The sequence below is a fragment of the Phaethon aethereus genome (assembly GCF_964289735.1).
Source record: "Phaethon aethereus genome assembly, chromosome: 14".
NCBI classification, from domain to species: domain Eukaryota; kingdom Metazoa; phylum Chordata; class Aves; order Phaethontiformes; family Phaethontidae; genus Phaethon; species Phaethon aethereus.
Window position 1 is genome coordinate 5,070,350 of NC_138590.1, and position 27,933 is coordinate 5,098,282.

General features: G+C 37.8%; 1 protein-coding gene across 6 annotated transcripts in view; it reads right to left on the reverse strand.

The window, feature by feature from the left end:
• Positions 1–27,933, reverse strand: part of TENM2 (teneurin transmembrane protein 2) — a gene marked incomplete at both ends in the record, with an annotated part of 548,700 nt that overhangs the window by 94,853 nt on the left and 425,914 nt on the right. For all 6 annotated transcript variants that reach the window (XM_082006200.1, XM_082006199.1, XM_082006198.1 and 3 more), the window contains 3 exons: positions 13,902–14,003; positions 16,830–17,025; positions 24,871–25,076. In XM_082006200.1, the coding sequence (XP_081862326.1) occupies positions 13,902–14,003; positions 16,830–17,025; positions 24,871–25,076 (504 nt within the window). The remainder of the gene's footprint in view (positions 1–13,901; positions 14,004–16,829; positions 17,026–24,870; positions 25,077–27,933) is intronic.

Genomic DNA, 27,933 nt, shown 5'->3' on the forward strand with positions numbered 1-27,933 from the left:
CCACCATTTCATCCAGTGACCCTTAACATATAGGTATCTCAGCTGCAGTCTGTGTACACACTCCTTTCACCCACCCTTACGGTATTCACACATACATACTCACCAGAGGTGTTCTTCTAGAGCATGGCAAGAAACCAGTAAAGGATATCTGAGGAGTCAAACTCTTGGAGGCTGTTGCAGAACTTGGTTTAGTTACACAGCTGCTTGGTTGACAGGCCTTCCCCTGCTACTTGAAGTTCCAAACAGGCTTTGAAGGCAGAGTTCTGGCTTGGTTCCTCTTGCTGTAGAGCAAACATTACCCTGGTGCAGAGGGAGTCCTGTACCACTAGGACCTAGGCTGACAGTTCTCTACTGCAGACTTTTTTCAGTTCCTCCTCATAAAATAGAACAAATCAATATACTTCTCTTGAAAGTTATTTGAGTTTCTGGACACACAAATATGCAGACTTGAAGGGTTTCTCAACTTACGTCTGCAACGCTTCCCTGTCCTGGACCAGGTCACAAGCAATGCCCTTAAAGTGCTCTTATTTTGCAAGCAGCTCAGTTTTACACCCAAATGTAAATTTTCAAATGGGGCATAAGAAGGTCATCCTCCTTTGTACCTTCTACAGGCTTACTCATAACCCAGACAAGCTGTCAGGAGTCACCCCGTATTAAGTCAAAATCTTTCAATATATGTACCACAGAATTTTGTGGTGAGATGCTCATGGCAGGTTGGTGAGGGGAGTCACCAGTCTGGATGGACAAAATTGCATCAAGCCTGTTGGGGTACTGTTTGAGTAAGGACCAGAACGGTTGTATCCATAATGCTTGTAAGCGCTAATCTCGCATATAAACCAGATTCTTCTTACCACAAGTTGGTGTACATAAAAGATGAGCTCGAGTGCGTATTCACAATGTAGGCAGTAGAGAAAATTAGGACCGAGTGTTGAAGTGCAAGTTTAAGGCTGCACTAACAGAGCACTTACAGTCTAAAGTGCCCTTACATCCTAAGTACCGCTAACTGTTCCATCAATGAATTTTAACTAGGTTATCTGAAAAGTTGAAGCTCATGGAAGAACGTTCCCTGACTGAACACATTATTAGACAAATGAATAGAATTAAAATCTACAAAGTCTAGTAAACACAAAGAAGCATCGTCTACTGTAGGAAGTCCTAACACAAGTTATCTCTAGAACCAAAAGAATTTACCAGAGAAGCATCAAAGACAGGTACAATTTTACTCTTCCTCAACTATCTGCTGTATGCCGCCATCAGAGCTGAAACCCTGGGTAAACCAGAATTTTAGTCTGAGCTATTATGGCTTTTCTTCTTACTAGTAGAAGCTCTGTAAGAACAAGCATATTCAGAAAAAAAAATTCTGAAGAGACTATTTATACTCCTATATAAGATACGATCAACCTTTGCTGAACTGTACAGAACTTTGTTAGAGCTAAGAAAAATAAAGGCAACCTCCTAAAGTGAAGTTATACCTATTTAGATATAAATGATCTTGATTTCTAAATGGCTTAAAATCCACAAAACCATCAAAACCAAATGAATTGCAAACATTTGCACTTTAGAAAATCCGCCTAGTTATTAAAGAAGTTAATTTCTGACAACCTGATTCAAGATGTTGGCTCTAGACTTCATATTATTATTATTATTATTATTATTAATTATTTTTTTAAACGAAATGGTACTGAAATATAGCAAATTATCAGATCTCTTTTTTTAAACCAAGTGTTTGCCCAAAAAATATTTCTAAAAATAAGGAGACATTAAAATATGAGTATTCTTATTTGCAGCCTAAAAATACAATTGTTGTGTTTGACAACATTTTCCTTCATATTTTACGTTTAAACCTATTTTAATCAGCTGCGTGCACATTTCACTAATTGTCTGCATGGCTATTAGTTTTAACTGGAGTTCATTTATGGATATGAAAATCTGAAACAACTTCTAAGACCACTCCATGGTTTAGGCTGTTTCACTTTTACTAGTTTATGCTATTTTAATGTTATTTTCCCGGTAAGAAACTGCCCCTAGCAAACTTAGGCCCAAGAAAATCATTCTGGAATGGGAGATTGAATGAATCCAGGCCCATTTTCTCTCATTTGTTCCTTATGCCTCACAAACATGGTATCTGCGTAGCCGGATAGAACGGTGTTTGAGTAGACTGCCTGCTCTTCAGAGACCACTAACTTCCATCAGGCTGAAACGTTCTTAAGAACACTGACACAGTTAGGAAGATCTGGAACATCTTTTAGGCTGCTTTAAGACCTTGTGCCCTTCCAGGCAGAAGTCACCTTGTAGAAATTCACCCAGAAGCAGAAGAATTAACAACTATAAATAACTGTTACTGATATTATATGCTTTATTAGTTACTTCATGAAACTGTTTACTTTGACTAGAGGACACACAAGTAAATTAAATGATTCTCTACGCTTGCAGGCATCAGGTCAGTGTTAAGATGGAAATGTACAGCCCTTCATAGTAGGCATGCTCTGCAATCCTCACCTCAGCTGCCCAAACCCGAGCCTTACCAAGCTCCCTCGTCTAGCTCTGTCAAACTACACATTAGTAAGCAAGAAAGAGATTCACAGAAGAATTTCCAGAAGGACAAAAAACCCATCAGGTGTGTCAAATCTCTGACATTCAGAAACCATTTGGGGAAAGCAGCACACGCTGACTTAAGCACTAAAGTATGGATGCTTTAATTAATCCGGGGTGAATTTAATTGCTTTAGTTAAGTGGAAATCGGGTTAAAAATGATGCAGAGCATGCTGGGGTGTGTTAAAAACATGACATATGAGTTGGATGAATCGATAAATTAAAAGCGCACAGATGTTTTAATTAAACCCAGGAAAGTTAACGAAGATCGCTAGAGACTTTTAAGCCTATGATTAATTCAATTCATTTAAAATACCTGTAGAGATATGGGGATGCCTCTATTTTGGGAGTTATAGAAGTTCTCAATCGATAAGTACTTAAGCTGTTCAAAAAAAAAAAAGGGCAGGATTTTTACAGAAGTGACTGAACAGCATTAATTGCACAATGAATATCTGCACTCTTCTGAGCACTCAGCAAACTTTTACTCTGGACAAAATTTATCAAAAAGGTCATAGTTTTTCTCATTGCCTTCCGTGTAACCTTATTTGTCAAAAAGACAATGCTTGCTGTTCCCTCCTCTGCCATTCTACAAAGTATCTATTTCCATTAGATAATTGCTTTGCTTACAGCTATTACAAAAAAATCTATGTAAGAAATATGAATGTATCTTCTCACACTACCTAGCAGCAACTTCCAGAACCACAGCAAATTCTGAAATGATCTCTTTAGGGTTGGTCACTTGGTACAAGAAAATTTGGCTTTTGACTGAAGCCCCATTACTGCTAGCATGAATATGAGCTTAGGCAGGCTAGCTAGCCATCAACAAAAATCCAAGTCTTAGTTCTTTAAAGATACTGGAGTCCTGATGGGGGAGAGAAAAGGGCCACTGTGCCGTCTCGCTGGAAAAGCCACAGCTCAACATAGAGAAGATTTTCAAGTGGTATAAAACAAACTACAAATTGGAGATAGAGAGAAAAGAGGAAAGTTGAGTTCAACTAGACACTTGAAAAATCAGCTAGCTGTGCCAGGGTTCGAATGTCTTGAGGACTTTCTCTTGTTGGCATGTTCTGGATTCTACACTTCACCAGCCTGTTTCTTCCCTCTCCACTATTGCAGAAGCTCTGCAACTATCACTACCTGTACTAAAGGAAAGATTGCAGCTCTCCATGCAGTACACTAAGGTGATTTGCAAAATGGTAGAGCAATTTGCAGCCAATCCAGTTAGGGTCCTCTCTATCTACTACATCGTTGAAGAGCAGCACAGTTCAATTTCTTTTTCATATGCATCAATGCATTCCAGAAAGTGGAACCTGCACTGGTTCTGATTTACCAGAGGAGAATGTGACCGAATAGTTTACCACATATTTTGTTCCTTTGGATAAAAAAAGAGGGAAGAATTCTTTTTAACTCACTGCATGATACATGGGACTGGGGGGAAAAGGTAGATGGTGGATACAAATGTTCTGAAAACATTGCCTTGCAATTTAAAACTCTTTTTTTCTGTGGGAACTACTAACACAGAATCAGAGCTGTGAAATTCCCGCTTTAGATATAAACAGTGAAGTTGATACAAGAACAAGAACGTGCAGAGAAATAAATTTTACTTTGTACCAACAGATGGAAATAAACAGATGCTGAAATCAACTACTGTCACAGACAAGCACATAGATCTTCATTTGTATGTCTTGATAACTTCATCACTAGAAAAACTGAGGAGGAAGGGAAAACTAAACTATTTCAGAAGATTTCAGTAGCTACCTCAATGGAAAGTGCCAGTAGGGAGTCAAAGAGATCATGCTTCAAGCTCACGAAAGACAGCAGTAAGGACAAACACCAAATATCAGAATTATGCTTCCAAACATATGTTTTGTGATTCGTAACAGAGAAGCACTAGCAGCATGAAGTCATTTATGCATCTAGAAAAAGAAATGAAAAAGTGAAACATTTCTTCAAGTATTTTTGGTAAGGTTTTGTACCATCCTCAGTGAATGGTGTAAAAACTATTACTTCTCTGGTAATGGTAAAGCTCTGGCTGAACAGGAGTGCAGTAGATATAGGATTGCACCCACAGGCTGCAGTATTCAGGGTTTGTAAAACCCAGACTGCTTTGGTCTCGTTTTAGTTAGTACTATTTGCCTTATTAAATTTACCAGAAAAGATTTAAATCATAACATGATTAACTGCGCAGTTCCACGCTAGCTGCAGATATTTAAACATTTTTCTACATTTGAATTAGAAATAGTTTTGCTTGAGAAAGCAAAGGAGGATGACAGCTAACTGAATTTAATCTCACCCAAATAAGGTCTAAATATAGGAAAATATCTAAATTACAGGTTCAAATATAGATATAATGTAGATATGAAAAAAGTCATGCATGCTGAAATCTGAAGCTGCGATTCAGGGCTGTTTCTGTTATTCAGGGATGGCAAATGCCTAAGGATCTCTTCTTAACTGTTGTATTTCTCTAACGTGATTTACAATACTACTTAATCATAGTTGTTTCAATGACATTTACTATCATCACAAGGACTCCAAGATGATCCCAACACAACCGTGAAGACAAACTCTTCCAACTTAATGAAATAAACAAATACCAGTGCAAGTCCACCGAGACAATGCAATCTAAAAGCAAAATGTAGATTGCAACACAATTAAATAAGCTAACCAATTAAACACAAAAACAAATTACAAAGCATACATCACAGTGAGCACAATTCAGCTCAGCAGAGCACAGTTAGAGCACAGAGATTCTTAGCCACCAATGGAAGTATTATAAGATTGGAAGAAAGATTTTTGGCTTGCCAGAAACTAAGCTGCACAATGGTTTGCATCCTGCATGTATTTGTATGCATGTCCACCTCCTTGCTGCACTGGGAATCTTTTGAAATATTCTATTTATTGGAATCCCATTGAAACAGAAAATATGTGCGCAAATAGATTTGCTATTGCTGCACATGTATAAGAAGGGAAGAAAGATAAAGTCAAGTAACTGATAATAAAGTGGGCTTCGAAAGCAGCTGTGAGACATTAAATGAATATACTCAGCTTTTAATAAGTATGAAAATATTACTATAATGCTATTGAAGAAAAATCCATTAATAAGATTTTAGTGTGTTTCCATATGCTTTCTGTCTTGGACATAAGCAAAGCAAACTTCCTAATCATACTAAGACAGTGAAAGTCTTTGGTCTCTGAATTTCTACAGGTTGGGTAATGAGTGATCAGATAAAATGCACTGGTATTCACTGAAATCAGAGACTCTAATTAGTTATATGCCCACTTCTTTTTACTTGTCATGTTTTGTCCAGCAACGGCATTAGCAACTTTTCCCAGTTATTTCCTTCCTCCTTCATCACTAAATTCCTCAGCATTCCCCATTTTTTTCTTAATCCTTTTAGCTTTGTCTTTGAAATTTTCTCCTACAGAAATAAGCCTACCTTCTTAGCTGCACCACTCTCCTGCAAGCTCTTTGGGAAAACAAGTCACACATAATTTCAAGATCATATACTGCAGCATGAATTTAGAAACACATGAAAGGGCAATGCAATCCACAGGCACAGATTTGGCTACAGGCTTACTGGTGGTTTAATATAGAAAACAAATGCTAAAAAAGTTGCTACACTAGATGCATTTGGTATATTTAACAACATTAAATAGATATCTTTAAAAAATTTGAAGCATTTTTGCTGTAAAGGCAAAACTATATCCAACAGAAGGAAGGATGTGCTTCTAACCAAGAGGAATATCCCTACTTGAAATAATTCAGGACAAGCTCTTCTGTAGGTAAATTCTTCATAATCCTGAATTCAATGCTGAAATCAAGAGAAGCCATAAAAGCTTTAAGAACAATGAGAAGTTAATATTTTGCTTGTTGAAATCCGTATTTTTAAAGTCTGTTTTCTCAAATATTCACAATGCTAAAAGTAGCTCCTGGGTCTTATGTCAACTTTGTAAAGATTCCCTTACAAAGAATGCAAAGGATATGAAACACCAATTTCTAGTCCGGCGCAGGCTAAGGAGTAATCTGAGTACTCTACGTCACCATCCTGTTACTAACAGCACATGCCTTGCAAACATCTGCCAATCCTCACGTTAATTTACAACGTACTTTAGGGACAGGTGCATGTTTTTAGAGAGCAATGAAATCTTCGGATGCTAAAGGACTTGTGTTGTAACAGGAATTTTACAAGGTGTCTGCTGTAGAATTCAGGAGTTCAGACTCTCGTCCTCTGTTTTAACCTGTAACCTCCAACAGAGCTCATGAGGATTGATAAGGAAAACTGCAGACCAGAAACAATGGTTCCTCTATTCTATTCCTTGTCGCCCTACTGACTGTGTGCCTTGAGCCCCTTTTGGAGCCATGACCAACAGTCTGAAAGAATTCAGCCTGTAACGCCTTCAGTTCTTGGCTCCTGTTTAAATTGCCAATTAGAAAGAGTAAGAGTAGTGGATTTTGTGTTGAGTCTACCTGTCTACCTGACACTGCATCAAAGCTACTATGTATGTAGTACATACACCTGTAGTAGTACACATGTAGTAAGTACACCTGCATACTACATGCAGGCAAGCTAGCAGCTGATAGATGGCAATGACTGTCAATCATCGTCAAAATAGGTTATGTGTTCATTTCTTTTTTCTGTAATTACTTTAGGCACAGTTAATGGCACAAAAGCCTTTTCAGAGTGTACTGCCATTCAGGAAAACTAAGAAAACTGAGGGCAGACAGGCAAGCACTGCTCTGTACAGAGAACTCACTGGAAGGCAAGTGAGGACATGATCAGTTTGCTAGAAATTAAAAATGTTTTCTAATAAAATATGAGACTGGGAAAACAAGAAGCAAATTTATAACAAAGCCATTTTAAGGTACTAAGTCAGAGAGGTGGGAACTGCTGGAGAGGAACATTGCCAAAGACAGCCTTGTCTGTTCAAGTATCAAAATGATGCTTCCACCCACTGAGAGAGAAGATTTGAGCGACAAAAAGATTTGAGCTGCTGCAGCACATACGTAAGTTGGCACACATACACACATAAACACACAAAACCCAAAAACAAACCCACCCAGAGATACTAAGAGAAAAGCTGAACATGCTGAATTTTGCCAACTGCAAGAAAGGATGAGAGATATGTGTGGGTGACAAGTCACGAATGCAGTACTTCCAAAGTAAAGCACGCTTTTTTTTCTTTTTGTTTTTAAATGAGTTCAGTGTAAGTAATAAGACATGCTACGATTATGAACACACAAAATGTTTGCCAATAAAGTTGTTATTTCTTTAATTTCTCTTTTCTCCCTAACTCACTACTACTCAGCCCTACCCTGCAGTCTTGCTCTATCATAGTCGACAATACCATCATGCTAACTGTCATTCAGATTCATAATCCGGATGTTATTTTTGACTCATCCGTTTCTTCACCTCGCATTCAGGCTTTGACAAAGTCTTGCAGATTTGCTCTGCATTGCATCTCTTGGTCAGAATTCTTGCCCTAGCTTCCAGCAAATAAAATCTACATTGAACCAACACCTTTTTCTCCAGCATTGATAAATTCCGTCTTCCTCAGTCATGTCTGTGTGCAACAGTGCTGCAAAAATAATGTTGTTAATCTGTTAATCTGACCTTCAGCTATGTGGCTCTTCTTCCCGAGTCCCTTTTCAGGTCCTTTCCTCTTATCACATGGAATATGAACTTCATGCTCCAACTTCATTTACAAACACGCTTCAGCCCAGACTGCTCACTGCTAGAATTCTGACTTCAACCTCTCTGTGACTTACAATGCTTTTGAAAGTCAAATTTAAAATTTGACTCTCTACAACTACCTGAAAGGGGGTTGTGGCTACGAGGGTCTTGGCCTCTTCTCCCAAGTAACCAGCGATAGGACGAGAGGTAATGGCCTCAAGGTGCACCAGGGGAGGTTTAGATTGGATATTAGGAAAAAATTTCTTCACTGAGAGGGTGGTCGGGCATTGGAACAGGCTGCCCAGGGAGGTGGTGGAGTCGCCGTCTCTGAAAGTGTTCAAAAACCGTGTGGATGCGGCGCTTCAGGACATGGTTTAGGGAACATGGTGGCGCTGGATTAATGGTTGGACTTGATGATCTTGAAGGTCCTTTCCAACCTAGTGATTCTGTGATTCTGTAAAAAAGAGCTTTTTTGAGCTTTCCTATGCTCTGTCTCCTTTGGAGGCCCCACTTGCCCTACATTATCCACATGATGTTATCTATCTGCCCCGTTATTCCTCTTTAAAACTGCCTTTTACCACAGTGTTGCCCAAAACTGACAACAGTCACACTACTAGTGTGTTTATAACACTGCCTATCACATTTTTGCCTTATATCTCCACATCTGTCAATTGTTTCCCATTCATTCCCTTTCAGCTTATATTAACATGGTAAATTCCTGGAGGCAGGTGATGGTTTTATTTATTTGTTTTGCTTGTAAAGCACTAACCACAATAGGTTAGCTTTAAAAAGTACCATTGCTCATGACGATCTCTTTATAACACCATACAAATGGTGGTTTTTCCTATACTATTGTTCCTCTCGGGGTTTTTTTCTGCAAACCAATCTGCTTTGGGTATCATCATGTTTAATCCAACCTACTTCACTTGTATGATCGATAATCTGGTATTGCGTAAATTTGCAGTGAGTCATTTGAATAGTACAAGACACACATTCACCAGTTTGACTGTGCCACGGAAGACCCTCACCACAGGTCCCATCTCTTCTGTCAGGCTATGAACATGTGCCGGACAGGTGAAGGAGAAAGGCTATTCAGCGTCACCTCTCCCCTTTCCCTTCAAAGTCCAGTGAGCTTCTGCCTGCCTGCACTATTTTCAGTTCCTCAAATTTCTAGCCAAGTTAGGAAGGCAAGTATTGTTTTCCTTACTCACAGAGAGAGGAAATACTCCTATACATTACCAGCATATGCTGGCCACTCTTCATTCATGTGGGCCACGTGTTCGACAGCAATGAACTGAGTACTGAATTATTTAGCAAGATGCACTCCAAAATTCACGTTTTCCCCACTGCAATTGCTCCCAGAACCTCTCACGCCACTGGGAGCATTCTGGACACAGCACTAAGAAAATAGTTTCAAGCAGAGTATTCAATGGACAAAAAATCATTACGTTATGCACTATTGCCCAAGCAATAAGCCTCTGGATAACCTCGGAGCATGAAGAGTCCCAAACAACTGAAATTTGAATAACAACAGAGAAAAAGCAAGAGTTGCTACTTCTAGCAATTATACCTTACTTACCTAATAATTGTCAGCTTTTTACGTTTTTACACAGAGATTAACAGTACACACATAACAAAGAAAATAGCAGTGGTAGGAACTCTTATTGTTGTGCGGGCAATCATCAGAAACAGCAAATCCATTAGAATAAATTTAAAAAGAGACAGACTACACTTTACAGCTTAGTAACTATTTCAAACTAAATAGATGTCGCAAAAGAAATAAAAAGAAATTTTAAAAAACCTACCCTTCTTTTTATACTTATTAAAGTGGCGCCGTCCTTTGCCAGTAAGCCAAAAACAAACAGAATGAAAATAAAACAATGAAAAACCCACACAAGGAGAACAGGAAAAGAAATTGCGAATAATGTAAATCTGAGTCATTAGAGTTCTTAAAATCGGATTAAAAAGTCAACTGATCAAACATGGTACAAATTTCTAGTTTAAAAAAATCCAAAAGCCTTCAATCTATTTAGCTTCAAATATTAAACATGTTTCTTATTACATTGCATAATCAACTAAAAGTATCTGCTAAATGGCAACTTCATGGCAGCTGACATGAGCTACTTGACTCAATTTTTTTCCTTCTTTTCCAAATCGGACACCATCTCTTAACAGGCTACGCTCATCACTTCAATGTAGAAATCCCATGTGATGGTACATTGTGTCACCTTCTCAGATTAGCTAAATATGCTTAAGATGCAAATCCTAGTATCTTAAAATGCAAAATTAAAAGGAGCTCTGAGCACATTTGCAAAACAGTATATGACAATGTCTTTGGAAGTATTTTTGTTAAAGGAGTGGAAGAGTTGCATGCCCTTCAAATATATTATGGGATGAAATGAAATCATAGCCAACTCCGAGTCACTTCTAGGAACCCAACTCATTGCAACATTGAACTCTACAAATGGTGAAAAGCAGGACACGATGAAGGATGCCTGCTTGCGGATTTACCACAGAACTTGGCAGCGGAAAGACCAAACTCGTATCAGACATTAACAAGTAACAAGGACATCTTGATATACTTGGGTGGTTATGTCATAGAGGTTACAGAAAAATAGAGATGAATGTAAAAAAGTGGCAACACACCAAAATAACATAGTCATAGCTGCATGTCTGATTCTTTAATCGATCCTTGGCCATAGCATCGCTTCTTATGAATAACTCCTACAGATAATTGTGGACAGAAGGTTACTCACAGTGCAGTTCAATTTACAGCAAATCTTCCACTGGCTTTAAGTATACACGTCTTCTTTACCACGATACATCTCCACCCAGTGAATTATCTTTTGATTATCAGACCTTCTTTTTTTTTAATATGCCTTATTTTATCCACATAGGATTAAAATGTGTCATTACCTCTTTTTGTGTGTTAGATGGAATTGTTAATTAGGTTAAACTCCTAATGATGTCAAAGGGAATCTTGCCTGAGCAAGGATGGAGTAAATGTGTTACTACCTGAAAATAAGTTATTTCCACAGATATGAGTGAGAAATGAACCCCCCCAGGTATTTGGCAAGAGTGTTTGAGAGAGTGAAATTTCCTCCACTTGAATCAGGGTATGAAAGTGTATTTCAGCCCGTGCTTTGGGCCAAAAGTTCCTCTCTTTATAGTAATTTTTATGGTATTTTCCTGGAGCTAATGGATCTGAAGTCAAATCTCTGCTGTCTCTCACAGATTTCCTTCATTTTTATCTTTTGGAACTACATGGATGGAGTAAAGTGACAGAGGGAGTACCTGAGCACTGTCTGCAAATATTTTGCAGATGACTCTTCTCAAGAGTCATTGCCTCCGATGCCCTCAAGACGAGCCCTGTAACTGAGGATTCACTGGTATAAAGGATCATGCTTAACATCTATCAAACTTGGGTTTCACCCAATGTGAAGCTCTTAGACTGCTGTGTTACTGCATGAATCAAGCTCTAAATGCTTCTGAAGGCTTCCATTGCTAGGGAAATAATAATTTAAGAAAATCAGATGGAAAGAAAATCATTATCCTTCCATACTTGTGATAGCTTGAATATAAATTCAACATTACAGTAAATGTATATTAAATATATGTCCATACATATAATATGCTGGAAAAGATTTAATTCTCTATCTCATTTTACCGTGTTTTACCATGCATATCATCTCAATTTTGATTTCTGTCTTCTGAAACTGCTCTCACATATAATCAGCATTCAAGTACGCAGAGAAATCTGCGGACATGAGAACAGGCACGACAGTGCCTGTGAAATGGGTGAGGCATACAGCCCTTACATTCTAACTGAGCTGCACACCCTCTGTATGTCTCATAGTATAAAGATGTGCAGCTGTGTGCTTGCACAGGCACACGAGAATTCTGACAACACACCCATTTTGTCATTTTTTGTAGTTTTTCAAACTTCTTTGTTCCTTAGAAATATCATGATGTCTGACAAGAAACCATTTCTGCTTTTGCGGGGAAAGAGACAACACAGAAAGGACAAAGCATGAAGCAAAGAGAATGTACGGAGGGGTAGGAGAAGCCTGACAGATACAGTTTGACAAGTACCCTATAAAAAAGCTATTTGTCTGACATAGCCTGAATGAAGTATTTTCTAGCATTAACGCAGAATACAGTGTTCCACAGAGGTTCAGTACACAAGGCAGGTTTGCTCCACAACTCAAAATGCAAATGAGGTGATTTAATGGCCATGTATGTGTGAAGAGTGGCAGTGAAGCACACAGTCACTGCATGCATACTTTCACAGGTTAACACCACAGAAATGCATATAGCTGTCAATGTGTATTTATAGCACACATTATCACATCATTTACTTTGTAATATACAGATATCTCCTCTATATATTTGCCAAGTGTCTTAATTTCTCAGGTAATCAAACAACATGCACGCTGTATTTGAAGCATTCTTTAAAATGAGTACTGAATGAGCACTCAAATAACATCATTAGCTTTCCAAGGCCCTTGGGGGTCTTTTTTCTGCCTTTTTTTTTTTTTTTTTTTTTTTTTTTTGTACTGGAGCACCTCCAAGAGCCAAATACAGAGCCACAAAACAGAAATGACTCGCTCCAGTACAGCTGTAACAACTCTTCAAGAGCATTTCACAGACACGCAAAGGTATGCTGGATGCCACCCTGTTACACCAGTGAAAGAGGTGGGGCACAACAAACTGTCCTCGGGACTGGATCAGGAGCCTAAGAAGAAATGAGCACGTTTCTAAGGTCTTTCAAGGCATTACAAAAAGCTTTCAAACACCAGGCTTTCCCCCTTTGAACACTAACAACCCTACCCCTGTGGAAAACAATGGTAGGCACATGATACTGATAGTGTGCCTAAATCTCACACAAACTAAGCAGGAAGCAAACTGTAAAATGTTACGATTGTGCTCAGGAACAGCAGGGAATACAACCAAGTCCTTGATTTAGACAACATATGTGCCACTAGCTGTATAAACTAAAGAGGTCCTCCTTTATGAATCTTTTTCCCTATGACAGCTATCCCAAACTCTCAGAAAAACTTAGTAAATGCATACTGCCAATCCACATTTGTCTTTTAGATTTCTGTTTAGTCCTTGATAATCATGTGTCTTCCAGTTCTAGTTGTTAAAATTTACAGCCGACACTTAAGAAAAAGGTTTATTTTAAGACTTTATCAAGTCCTACTTATTTTCCTAAAAAAGGTGAACTTCCTTTGGTCAAAAAGTAATTATATATGCAAGAAAGATGCTATGAACTAGAAGTAAGGCTCAGCCAAGCCAGAATGTACATTACATGCTATCAACGATGATAATCAGTCTTCTGTTGCAGACCAATTAATGATTATCAGAAAGCATTAATGATAATTCATCCACTTTCACAGAAAATAAATCTTTTCTGCCATTTCTGTCTACTACCTTTGACACAAAAAAGTAGTTATGCAAGCTCATCAGCAATATAGCAATACTTCCACCTGACCACATTTAACTAAGAGATCTAAGAAAAAAATGCATATTGATCTATTTTAATCTAGCCTGGCGCCACGCTACCTAGCAGGCACTGTAGATCCATACATCACAAACATACACTGTGGTTATTTGTAAACGTAGGGAAGGTGATACCTTTAGCACAATCTGCTCCATGAAATCCTGGAAAACAGTGACAGACACCGGATACACACTCGCCATTTCCGTGACAATTACGTGGGCAGTCTTGCACCGAATCTGAAACACAAGCATCACCAGCACATTAGTTGGTTCCCATCTGGGCTACAAATTCTTTGCTTAATTTTTCCTCAGTTTATTTCGTCTTCAATACTTAGAAAAATGATCCCTCTCTAATGATATTAATACTGCAAACTTCAGGTGAGGCAGAAAGGTACTGTTTTATGGCAGCATGAGTAAGTGAAGAGATCTAGCGAGATACTGAAGTCACCTATTCAGTCTCTGAGCACCAAGTCTCTGAACTCCAAGTCTTCTGAGAGTGCTCAAGGCGTCTGTTCAAACAGGTAGACAGGAACTGCATCTTAAGACCCCGACAGCTGTGTGTGAATTCATATTATGTAGCAAACATAATGCTTCATCAGGAAAATCAGTAACCTCCCTTTTTACAATGAGACTTTGAACTTGCACAACCACTTTTCCGTGTGAAACTGATTATCCTAAGGAGTGTATCTTCTATTCCTTCTACAGACATTTAAAGACTCATTAATTAAGGTGACAGAAATATCTACTGAACGTGACAAAGAGGAGGTCTTTTGCTACAGAAAATATTCTTTAACCCCTCCAAAATTAATAAAAAAGGTGCAAGTAGTGACTCAGGAGGATGAAGAAGAGGTCTATAAAAATAGAGGGCAAGGGTTAACACTAAAGTTTAAGTGATGACTGAAGCATTGATGACTTGAATAATCTGAGAAGAGCAAGCACACCAGCCTGATGATAAAGTTTCAGTTGTACCAAAATATTCCTTTTCCACACTTTCTGCTCTTATTTGGATAATATATATACTACTTTGCATGATAACAACCTAGAAATAAAATTCCAATTTCAAAATTAATTGTTAAAATCACTTTCATTTGAAAGCTGTTGGATTTCACTGGCACATATTGTCAACATTGAATTATTAGAACAAAAATCTGATCAGAATATTGTTACTCTTCACTATTACTGCAAGTTGTTGTTGTCCCAAACTAAATGGCTCTGTCAGTCCCAGACACCAAACAAATAGCAGCTGTACAACACAGAAAACAAATTTTGGGTTTGGAACTAGCAGAACCATACAGAGTATTTTTCTGTCAAATTAAACTGAAAAGAGGAAAAAGATTCAAGCAAACTTTAAATCCAGTTTCACACTTGCAGGACACTAAATAAAAAAACCTTAAAGAAAATTTTCAGAGATGTCATTAGCTTGGCCTCTTGAAATGGCTCATGAACACAATGAAAATAAAAATTGAAACGTAATGCTCAAAGTTATCAATCTGTTTCATGAAGAAGCCTGTCTATAGATTTATTCATTATTTTGCTTCATGGCACACAAAAGCATTTTCTATGTATACAAAATCATGGTAAATTTAGTATTGTCTGGGAGTTAACATAACTTCTGTTATTCTTTCTCCTCTTCCACTTCAAAGACACTTTTAGCTGTCTCAGATCCTTTGATTATGAAACATCTGATACCAGGTGTGTGTAGAAGAACCTCTGAACTGGATAAAACACTATACTTTTCTCTACATTTCAGTCCAATTACTATTATTGCACTATCAAGTAGTCTACCTGACTATTAGACCTTGATGCTCTTGAAAGCTGTAACCTAGACCAGGCAACTCTTCTAAGGACAGCTTATCATATCTGAAAGTTTTCTAAGCACAATAAGGACATAACAAGATATATTATTGTTGTTTTTGGAGAAGCAGAAGCAGCCTTCTATGGGCAAATATGCAAATATATCTATCAACATGCATAGCACCTAGTAACCCTTACAAAACCACATATAAGCTATGGAAGAAAAAGAATTTTTTCATCTTAATTGAGGTTAATAGAAACAATTATATTCATAGTTAATAATACAGTGTTGGCTATCCTCCTACACCCTGTGGGACATAAGCCAACAAACTGAATTTTATACTAATGTAAATAGGAAAAATTAAGCTTCATATCACTAATCAGGCAAGATTGGAAATGATCTCCAACTATTTTTCATCAAGCTTAAAAACTCGCTTGGACTTTTTGCAGTTTCTCTTTCCCTAAACTAACAGAAATTACAAATTTATACAATATAGTGCCATTTAACACTTCACCAGCCAGGATAGAATAGCACACAGACTATCAGAATTTTTTATGCCACTGTGACAAGACAGTCGGCAAAGCTCAGCAAGTGCTTCAGAGTTCAAAAAACCTTCTGAAAAAGCTTGGACAATTTAGACGTAGTTTGATTTTCAACTAAATGGAACCCTATTCTTCTAAGAAAACTGCAGGCTTCTCAGGTCATAGGCTAGATGTTGTTCTGCTCTTGATTCCACCATGTTGAGGAGAGGACCACTATTAGGTGAGTAGTAAGCTCTAAAACAGCATATGGGTAATTAACTGACTCAATTAATCTCTGGGGTGACTGTAAAGAATAACCTCATTTGCAGGTGTCATTTTCTTGTGCCGTCTTTCTACTACGATTAAACAGCTCTCCTGCTGCATATGATTCCACTGGGGTGTAAATAAGCTTCTCAGGAGAAGCAAATAAGGAGTGTAGAAATGATAGAGATAAGGGAGAGGAACATTAACTGGGGAATGCTTCAACCCAGACTGAATTTATATGAGTCTTGTTTTCCAGAACGAAACTCAAGATCTATGGGAATGCTAAAATCTTAAAAGAAATCAGCAAATTAAAATCAGCACCCTATTGCAGACCTTTTGACAGAGTAGCGTTGGGAAAAAAATTACACAACATAACATAACGATAAACAGGCCGAATACTGAAGACTGCAAGAAACTATTATGACTTTAAGTAATGGAAGGTATAAACAGAGGAAAAAATGCTCAGCTTGTGGAGATACCTACCCAAAACAACCGTACTGAAAGAGACTACTTCTTTGTCCTTGCCATCATTGTAAAATGCCAGGTGCCACAAACCCACATCCAAGTATTGAACAAACACAGCCTCATTCTGAACAAGGGTCTGAATACTTCGACGTTCCCGTGGGGACTCCACCACGCTCCATTTCTCTTTCCCATCCAAGCGTTCCATGAAATCATACTGCAGGGTAAAAAAAAAAAAAAAAAAAAAAAGAACACAAACAAATAAAATCCCAGACAGACCTGAATACAGAATGGTATTTCATCTCAAAATCTGACACCATATTTTCTCTTCTACCTCGTCATAAAATGGTATTTCTGAAAGATATGCCAATGTGAAACTAATATTTACTAGCGGACCACGGAACACACAGAGATTCTGTGACTCTTACCCTTTCCTTAACAGTGATATAGAATTATGCATCTTTGCTCTGCATAGGTGATCAAAAAATGTACAAATGGTATTTCAAGACAGGCTGGGTTTTGAGAAAGAAGTTGAAATCAATGATTTGACCCATCAAATTTTAGGTTCCTGCATAGCTTTCAAAGCTGGAAACCTTCAACCTATGAGACACATACCCTTTTCTAAGAAATCACCTACAATAAATTCTTGCTGCAGGAGGAACAGAAGCCTCAGGTGCAGTTCCAGACATATAATTGAATGGAAGCCCCAGAATGTGAAAACAAACAGGAACAGAAAATCAGGAAATGTGTTTTTCTAATGTTAGGTAACTCAGCACCTGGTAAAAATACACTGTACAAGTTTTACATCACAGAGTAAGAGTTGCTTACCTGAGTTTGTATGTGGAACAATCAGGGGCAAGTAGGATACAAAAACCAGAGGGAGCATGGAAAGGAATAACACAAATCAAGTGGCTGGAGGAACTGAACTTACATTAAAGAAAAGGGAAAATTTCTGCTTGGATGGTTTCCAAGTAAGGTATACCCTTACATTAATCTTCAGAAAGGGATCAAACAGAGCAAGTGATTATTTAGAGTATAAGAGGGATGACACCATTAATGGCATGAAACTAAAAAAAGAAATAAAGAAATTTAAGATGAATGTCAGATAAGCTTCCCATCTATTAAGCTCAGTAGTAGCCTCCCAATGGAGATGCCACTGCATCACACAATTAAAAAGGACTGGAAGAAATATCGGTTAATCTACAACAGGGAATAACTCTGCATAACAAAGCAGCTGGACTAGCTGTCCTAATAGGCTATTTTTTCGGTCTTTAACGTCTGTGATTCTGGAAGTCTCAAGCTGATGTTATGCTCAGCTTACTAGCTCTCACAGTCCCTATCTAAGGGAAGCCCTTAAGAAACAACAAAAGTAATATATCTGATCTTTTGATAGTTGCATAACAAGTCCCATATGAAAATACATCTTGTTTTGGACACATTTATCTATGCAGGAGTAGACACAGATAGATAGACATGTCTAAAGAAAGATGTGTATGTTCAATAAAATACGGTAATAGTACGTACTTGCTTGCTAGTAATTTCATTGCATTTCCCTCCATTATCTCTAGCACATACAGTCTGGGCTTGCAAAAGCTCTGAGAAAACATACATCTTCACTTGCTTTCAGTTTAAATAGAAATCGGTAATCTCGCATTATAAACAGACCAAACTTCCAGAGAGGGCTGTCTTGTACACTGTATTCCACTCATTCACAGTGAGTTCTAGAAAATAATACACAATGTGCAACAAAACAACAAAGATTCTCCCTTCTAGTAAAAGAGACAGACAGATGGACTGATGTAACACTTTAGTGCCATGCTACACATGTAAAACCAGCTACCATCTAAAACCAGCTACCATCTAAAACTGGTCTATAAAAGCTGACCTTTCTATCTGAAATTTTGTAACAGTCATGTATGAGCCGAGTCCTTGATACACTTAGCCTTACAACAAAGGGAAAAGTATGGAAGTACAATTACCCTCCTGTTAAACGTGTGGAACCATGACACCTATGTGCAGCCACAAAGGAAGCCCATGGCAGGGCAGGAATTTGAGCGCAGGTCTACTAATGTTGAAAGCTATTGTCACAGTAAGTGCATTATTCACTTTTCCCCATGCCTTTAATTGTGAGAAAGAGTAGAAGTGGAATAAAAAGTTTCACCAAACTCTTACTATCAGATTGCCATCCACTTGAGCCTTTTTCCATGCAGGATTTTTGCAGGAGGTAAATTAGTAAATTAGTGTATTTAAGCCAACACACACCAGAGATTAAAAGAATTCTGGCTACTTTCAGAGTACCAGAGGTGTCAACCACACATATATCTATCTATCTCTTAAATCAATGACATTTGGAAATATTGCTAAAACCCATTGCCTAACAGTCAGAGGTTAAGGACAGACTCATCACCTCCTTGGGAAATGTTATTACTTGGGCAACATCTCGGGGAAAAAGAAATCTTGAACAATCATTCACAAAGGGTCAACTAAGGAAGTAGCAATAAAAGCTGACATTTCTCACTGGCAACATGCTGTTCATCTCTGCTTGTGCTGGCAGGTTCCTCTGCCTCCCCTCTGTTTGATGCTGATTCTACCTCATACAGCAGAGAAGGCTCAGCAGTTGGCAAGATCGAAGGGGAAGACTATTCAGGCTGAAACTGCTTGAAGTAGTTTCAGCTGCAGAATCTCTTTTCACAAGGATGGAGTGTGACCTAGTGAGAGCAGGTCCCTTGGCGTGACTCCACATAAGGCTACAATTTTAACTTTGGTAAAGTTAAGACTGGTATTGCCCCTTTTTAATCAAACTATGAAGAACTATTGCATGCTCAGGCAAAAGCAAAATGACTAAACCCAAGTAACTTCATGAATGATGAAGTACCAGTGCAAACTGATACAGAATATAACAATACACTTTTATCCCTCTTTGGATTCCTCAGGACTGAGGAAAAAGAAAACAGATAATGTATCTGCTGGTGATTCCCCGGGTGTACAAATCTTAATGTGTCAGCAAGTACTAGGTATATGTCCCCCAAAATCTAAAATCCTTGACTGAAGGGTCACTGAGACGGTACTGTGAATTCATAACCAGGTAAGACTTCTTCACATGGTTGGCTGAATCGTCATTTTGCTTCTTGTGGTCCAGTTGATTTTCCAATTTACCATACCTGATTAATTAATTTTGTATAAAGTTGTGCTGAAGATACCACTCTTGCTTTAAAGCTACTTATTGACAAATACACATACATAAAAAGACTCATCTAGGAAAAGATTGAAAATACTTTCATGATCAAGAATCAACTGTGGAATTTTTAATCTAACACAAACAACTGCTAAGGAAGAGACAATTAAATCACATGCATTAGGGAAAGGATCTGTCAAACCAAACCAAATCTCTGAAGTAACTTGGAAGTTCCACTGACTTTTTTTTTTTTAATGATGCTTTATATTTCATGGCTTTATACTGAACATCACGGGAAAATGGCAAAAACCGCTTGGAAACGAAATGCACCAGAAATCCCAAATGACTGCATCTTCAGAGTTCAATTTTGCAAGGGGGGAGTACTTACTGTGATTAAAGCTCCATATAAGCAAGTGACTTGCCAGCTACTCCTCTAAACAAATTCCAAATTCACATTCTCAGTGAGGTGGTTTATTTTTACTACACAGCATACCAAACCCCTACTGCATACTTTTATTTACAAACCTAAGTGTCATACTAAGTTCTCTCTGGGCAATTTTTTTTTTTTTTAGTTTTTCTATTCAGTGCTTTCTATCCTCCTCTGATACATTTTATTCATCGGCTAATAAGGACTTTTTTTTTCCAGGAACCACGGAGAGTCAGCAGCACAGGTTTGGAACTTTACGTACGTGGTAGTGACCACACTGCACAACGCCATCCCTATAGCGCAGATCGACTGAGCCCAGTTGCATACAGGAACTAGTGAAAGCATGGTGAAGCAAAGATAGCTTTGCAGGGGTCAAGACTGAAAACGCAGAGAGACTCCATAATATTTGGGTTTTTCTTAGGTTTGAAATTATTTGCATGGTTCCACAAAATCCCTAACAGTGTTTGAAATCAGGAATTGAAAATAAAGATTTCTCAGAGCTCCTGTCTTAATAGTAGACACATATTCAAAGGGAGGGGGTGGGGGGTAGGGGAAGGAAAAAACATGTTTGGCATTGTGGCTAGCATTCTTCTTTATGCCAAAGCCCTCGAAGACCTAAGCAGCCAAGAAAAGATACGTCAGGGAAACTTGTTTGCAAAGTGCTTTAAAATTCTTCATAAAATCCAGCTGGTAATTATTCATTAAAATACACCCGTGAAACATCTGATACCCACAGTAGCAGCCAACCGATTTGTTTCAACATTTGAATGTGACACAACCCAACCAGTACAGCATTGAGTAATAACAGCACAGTTGCCATTAGATAACTTCAAGGTGGTCAGAGCATCTAAACGTGTTTGAGCACTGGCTAAAACCCAAGGTAACACTAAAGCTCTCCAGCTATTCAAGTTGCTTCAAATAAAGCCATTTCTTGTTCTAAATGAAAACAGTTTTCAGTTTGACATGAAAAATTTCTAACTACAAAACACCCTGCTGGAAATGAAAACAATACAACTCCATGCACTGCCTTCTCCAGACATTACAGTGATGTTTCTATAAGGTTACCTTATTTCATGCGTCATTTGGAATGTTCTACCAACGTGTAGTAACATCATAATTGCTGTAATCTCTGCAGAGTCACTTCATGCATTATTTGACATTTACAGTTCATTTTCTATACATTATCCATTTTATTAACATGACTATTTTCTACTAATTTCCTATTGATCATTCAAGCCTGCAATGGGTATGTTGTAATTTCTATGTAGTACTACACAGGTTGGAAGAATTTTGCTTTCAGCAATGCAGTCCTGTTTCTAGTCTGCTTGCCACTCAAAACTGCATTTTTACCTCTCCTCTAGAGCTCCACTCCCTATGCACATGGCACACAACGCTGCTTCTAGACAAGTTTACAGCTGCATCAGTTTGACTGACTAAACCAGGCATTTGGAATATTTGCTAAACAGTAATACTGAGAAGGTTAAATCTCAGCAGGGCTCTCAGACAGGAACTGCATCTTGTTGTTTGAGGTTAATCATGTACCTAATTTGCTGATTATTGACTTGCTCCCACAAAGGATTTTACTTCACTTGACATATCAGCACTGATCAGTGATGAACTGTCAAGTGTAGTTGTTCACTGCTTTACAGCTCATGTCCCTAACCTGCAGAAACAAGGATTTTAAATTTCAATTTTAAAATATCGTCTGGTGTCAGCTTATGACTATTTTCATTAATACAAAACCATTCTGCTCCTTTCTGTCAGAACAAGGCTTCTTTTCACTAACTTGTGTCTGTAACAGCTTGCCTTTCTTTTTCTAAAATTATTTGTCCTGGTAGAAGTCTGGCTGAATTTTGATTTCTGGGCAAAAATGCTGCTGTACCACCCTGTTGATAAGTACCAGGACCCTGCATGAATATGGGAAAGTGATTCTGCAGATTATACTGCCAAATTTCATGAACTCCAGTTATGGAAGAGGGTTGTAACTGCTTCCTATAAAGTCTGGAAAACAGGTTCTCTGAGGAGAAATGCAGCTCAGCAGGAAACACAATTGATATTTCTCATTATTTAATTTAACAGAAAAGTCATGAAATTTATATCCTATCCATGCAAGGTGGAGTGAAAGAAAGAAGAGAAACTTTCCCTGAAACATAGCCTTCCCAGATGAGAACATCACAATGAAACCTAGAACAAATACATTTGATCACAGTGCAATAGAAATTAAAGTTCAGCTTGAATTAAAAAAAAGTATTTTGTACTAGCAGTTATGTCCAGCTGGATTTCTTGTACAAGATACAGGCATACCTCCATCATGCCTTAGTCAGACAATTATAATTAAGTTGTATTTATAGCAAACTTTGATGACTGCTTAGGAGCTTTGGTTGCCCTAAGCCATTTTCACTTCATGATTTATACTTTTGTTTTCCTCAACTAAATTGCTGCTTTTTTCATGGTGTTATGATAGGGGAAGTGAGCGCCAAAATTCTGAATTGAATGAGACATGATCAATGAATTATGCCATTACCTCAATGCAATAGTTAAAGATCCACAGGCATAATTTCACCCTCAAGAAAACATATTGAAGCATTACAGCCAAAATCAAAACATTCGTAAGAAAGGCTCCCACCCTGGAACATACTCTCTGTGGATACCTTCTGTGTTGCATGGATGTCTGGCAATGGCTGAAAATTTGTCAACACCCCTCTACAATTTCCCCAATTTGTCTAGCCTTGTAGAAGAACAGAACTTCAGGATGCCATATGCTAACCTCTAGCTATATGGAAAACTGTCCACTTGCCCTCCCCTCCCCGGGTTGTGGACTGCTGATCCTCATTTCTTACCAGCCAGATATATCCATTCAGTAACTTAGAGAACATTTGAAAACAGCATACTACAGGAAGTTGACGGAGTTTGGATAGGCAAAGCTCCTTGTCCACAAATTCTTGGAAGTAGAGGTCATAAATCCATGTAAACGTCTTTTCTCCTTTCCTCCCAACTCTGTTTAAAGATTTTCATTCTCAGTTCAGACTATGCGTAATAGCAAACACCAAGGAACAAGAGGCAATGCAGAATAGTTCTACAAATTTGCCTCACATTGGGAAGCACATCCAAAATTCAGTTAATGGAAGTGTAGTTTTCGCCAGAAAATTCATTGGTTCACTGTTTGTACTATGAGCTTGTGCATGCACATGGACACAGTTCACTTAGGGCTGGTTCTCCTTGAAGGTAATATGCAGCAAAGCAATTATTGTAAAGCCTCTGTGCTTTCAGCTTAGATCATGCATTTTAACCATTGATGTAATTGCAGTTTGCTTTGCCAAATGAAAACAAACAGTACTAGCAGTTCTTTGCAAATCAGGACAAGGCATCTAGAAATGTTAAATGGGGCCTTCCCACAAGGGATCATGGAGTTCTACATTTGCTTTTTAGCAATCATATCATATTTTTAATAGTATAAAAATATATTAGTATATCATAGTATTTATCATATACTAAATAAAGCATTTTAAGTTTAGGTGATAATTTCTGAATGAAGAACTGATTTTTAGCAGCAAGGATATGCAAGAAGGAAAGGGTCCTTTCCAAAAGCTGGTTCCTTTTTCTGCTTCCCTTGCACTCTAAAGAATGGGGGCTCTTTCCTTTTAGTATGTGTAGCGGCAAATATAATATTTCTCATTACAGTTCTAATCTAAGTAAATCGAAACCTTCCATTCACATTAGTAAATTTTCAATATAATAAAAAAATTCTCTCTGTAACAGAAAATATAGCCATATCTTCTCACAGCAAAGAAATTGAAACAACCACTGTGCAACCTAGAAGAAAAAGATACTTAGGTTTGATCTCACTAACTTTAAAACTATCTTTACCTGCGGCCCTTAGCTCTGTACTACAGGGTCACTGTCAAAATGCAGTATTACTGACTCTTCGTCTTTGAGGCCCATTAGAAATCAAGAACAATTGGGTTTCCCAGCTGCAAGACTTGCCCCATATCCGAGTCAGATACTACACCTAAATACAGTCTTTGAGGAAAAAGTAGTAAAATTACAGCTCTCAAACACATGGCCATCGCATTATGTTCTCTAATATGGCTGGGTAGCAGTGATGCCAGCCTGTTGCATACCCCAGTGATGCCATTCCTGTAGAGATTAAAACTTCTATGAAGATAGAAAATTATGTTAACACATCTAGCTGTGCAGAGCTTTAAAACCTTGAGTGCCAAACTGCAAGTTAACTTAAAAACCTGATTGGCAAGAACATCATACTTCTTTTATCTATTACTATCAAGGTATGTAATAACCTAGAAATCTTAATATCAGGGTGTTCAGTGAAATATCACAAATTAAGTAATTCCCAGGAATCTCTAAAATTTAGCTCCATAAGCTCCAACATAAATCTAACATAGATGCTCTAAATTTTTGCATTCTGACATTTAAAGCCAACAAATACATTGATAAAGTACCTGAGCATGTGATGGTGGGAGTCCTCTTCTTATATAAACACCAAAAAGAGCATCCTTCCCTAAGGATATGTTGAACTTCAGGAACTGTGGCTGGCCGATATGGATCTGAGAACGCCAAAAAACTCCAGGAGGCACTTCCTGGGTGACCCTGCGGCCAACTTCTGTTTCTCCGCTATCTATGCTGCTATTCCTAGTGACCCACGGTCCTATAAAGTAAAAGAAAATATAAATCAAATGAGATAACTGCTTTTAATACAGGTATTTTTATTCATTCAGGATGAACATCTGTGGCAATGCTACCTTTTAAACAAAACTGTAACTTTCCTTTCTTATTCTGACGCAATCTGCCTGCTGTTTCAATCAGTATTTAAGAATTTGGACCCTGTATTTGAAGTAAGAAGACTGTGAACCTTTTTCTGTGGAGCATCTGCAATCTTCTAATCCCTGCAACCCTTTAATTCTGCAGTTGCTCTTTACTGATCAAGTACAGTAACAGTAGAGAGTCAATTAAGCACATACAAATCTCCCTGTGCTCTTTTCAGAAAGTTGCATCTTGTATGTAACCAGGGTATAAAGAAAATTATCCAAGAGGTGAACTGAAGGGGTAACTTTAATCTAAATGAACTGATTGCAAATTTTTATTACCACTGTTTTGTGTAGTAAAGTACTCCAATAAACTCCAGGTCATAGACAAGAGAGCTGGCAGAAGAAATTAAATGCACAGAAAAGGATTTAGAGGACAGTTTCTGTACTTGAATATGCATCTTCTCCTTCTTGAAAGAAAGTTAAGTACAACTCAATGTGCTGCCTTTTAAGTTCTCTCTGCCTGAAGCAGGGACTACCTACAGGTCTTTCTCCCTCGTGCTACAGTTAGTCAAAATCCCTCCTTTGATGGTTCTTCAGCATGCATTACTGAAGACAGATACAAGACCCTTCCGGTTGAATGCTCTGGCTTCCGGTCCATGAACTAGTCAACCTTTAAAACATGATGCAAATCCCTTCTGTTCTCAGCTGAACAGGATGGTTCTGAGGCTACACATATTTTAAACATGGAGTGCGATACATGAAGAGTTAGCAGTGCTTTCAAGCTACATTATGTAGCAATGTCTTATTTTGTGTTCCATATATGGTGATAAATCCATTTTAAAATTATTACAACAGACACTATAAATCACAGAATCACAAAATCGTTACAGAATCATTAAGGTTGGAAAAGACCTTCAATATCATCAAGTCCAACCGTTAACCCAACACCCAAGAAAAGACCAGAAAACCGCAGAAAATGTATGTTAACAATCACAGAAATTTAAAGTATCATTAATATTACTATTAATACACACTGGATGGTAGCGATACCTCTAATATGAACTGACAGTATTTGTTGAAAGCTCAATGTTTACTTCATGGGTTTTTTTCACAGTGTAATGTTATTTTTAATAAATGGCAAATCACTTTTGAAATATATTCCAACACTGTATGAATGTAGCAGGATGGCACAGAATGACATATGATTCCAGCAGGTAAGTACATAACAGCTTTTCTGTCTTGACTATCTTTAATTGAGAGAGCTGCAATAGCACGGTTTCAATTATAGATTCCAAATTATCTATGTTAGCAGCACTTATACTTGGACATAACGAAACAGATATTATATTGGCAGTGTTTTGAAACGGTGAAATAATGCTCTGAATACCAACTGCTATACAGTTTTTGGCAACTAGTTTGTTTTTTTCATTTCCTATGTTAATGGATCTACAAAAACATCACAGCACTACAAAAAAAAAGCAAGCGGGAAAAGCTGCAAAGGCAGGCTGCAAAGAAAGGAAAAACAGCTGAGAATGTCAAGTAATGTGCCTTTAGAGCCACCCAAGAACACAGATCTCAACCAGATTCAAACATGTAATGTTTCATAAAAACTACGTGATTTTATTTCTAATAGATTACTGCAACAGAGGGTATCTCAAAGTTCCTACCTCAATGAAGTCAGGCACCATCTCACTAGAATTTAAATTAGTCCTTACCTCCATAGATAGGAAAACCAGGTACAGAGCACATAAAATCACCTGTTGAATGCTATACTGGAATCACTGGCAGAGCTGGGAAGTCAGCGTAACGCTGAAGGCTCCTTCATCTCCTTTCAGTACAACATTACACTTATTTCACCTCACAATTCCAAGTTATGGCAATAAATGATGAATTTTTTCAACAGTCTTAAAAAGTGTGCTGTAATTTATTTCTTTGAAAGCAGACTGTGCGTACTTAAACGAACATCAACTGTATCCAATCTGAGAACAGACTCCTGACACACCCTAAAGAACCCTGTTCTTCAGGATCCGTATATCCATAGTCAAAGTGAAATGGTCAAAGAAAAGGCTCTTTCCATGAAGTATTACAGTAGGCATTCTTCTTCTTCTTACTATTATTATAATAAAAGCTGTGTAAGCTATAAAGGTATTAATAGACCAGTGCCTCTTCCAGACAGTATTCTCTGTTCACAGACTCCTTATACTCAATGAATTATCTGCATTATGTATTTTTTTAATTTGGTTATTTTCATGTCTACAACAAAGCTGCTCCAGTCCACAGAAGCCAGTGCAAATCTTTGACATAAAGACTACTGAAGTCAGAAAGTGTAATCTGTTTCTGAAATCCACACAAAAAATGGGTGGGAATCTGTAGCTTAGATCTGTTTGAATCAGTAGCCTCCCCCCATGTTGGAATCTGCTTCTAATTTAGTTTCTTTTTAAGCAATACTTCAACTTTATACTTTTTAATACAGTATATATATAATTCTTTATACTTTTTAACACAGTTCTAGAATTCAGTGGAACAGTGGTCATGTATATTCAGAGATACAGCTTGTAACAGCAGCACAAATCTAACATTCCAATTAGTTAAGAAATAAGCAGCTTATAGTCACTTACCTCATGTCATGAACATATATATGACATATATATATATAAGCATATATATATCTCAGGGCTATTAAGTACTGAAATGGCTGCTAACACACACATACAGCCTATGCCACAGGGTAGGTTTTAGAAAAATGAATCTTTGTCA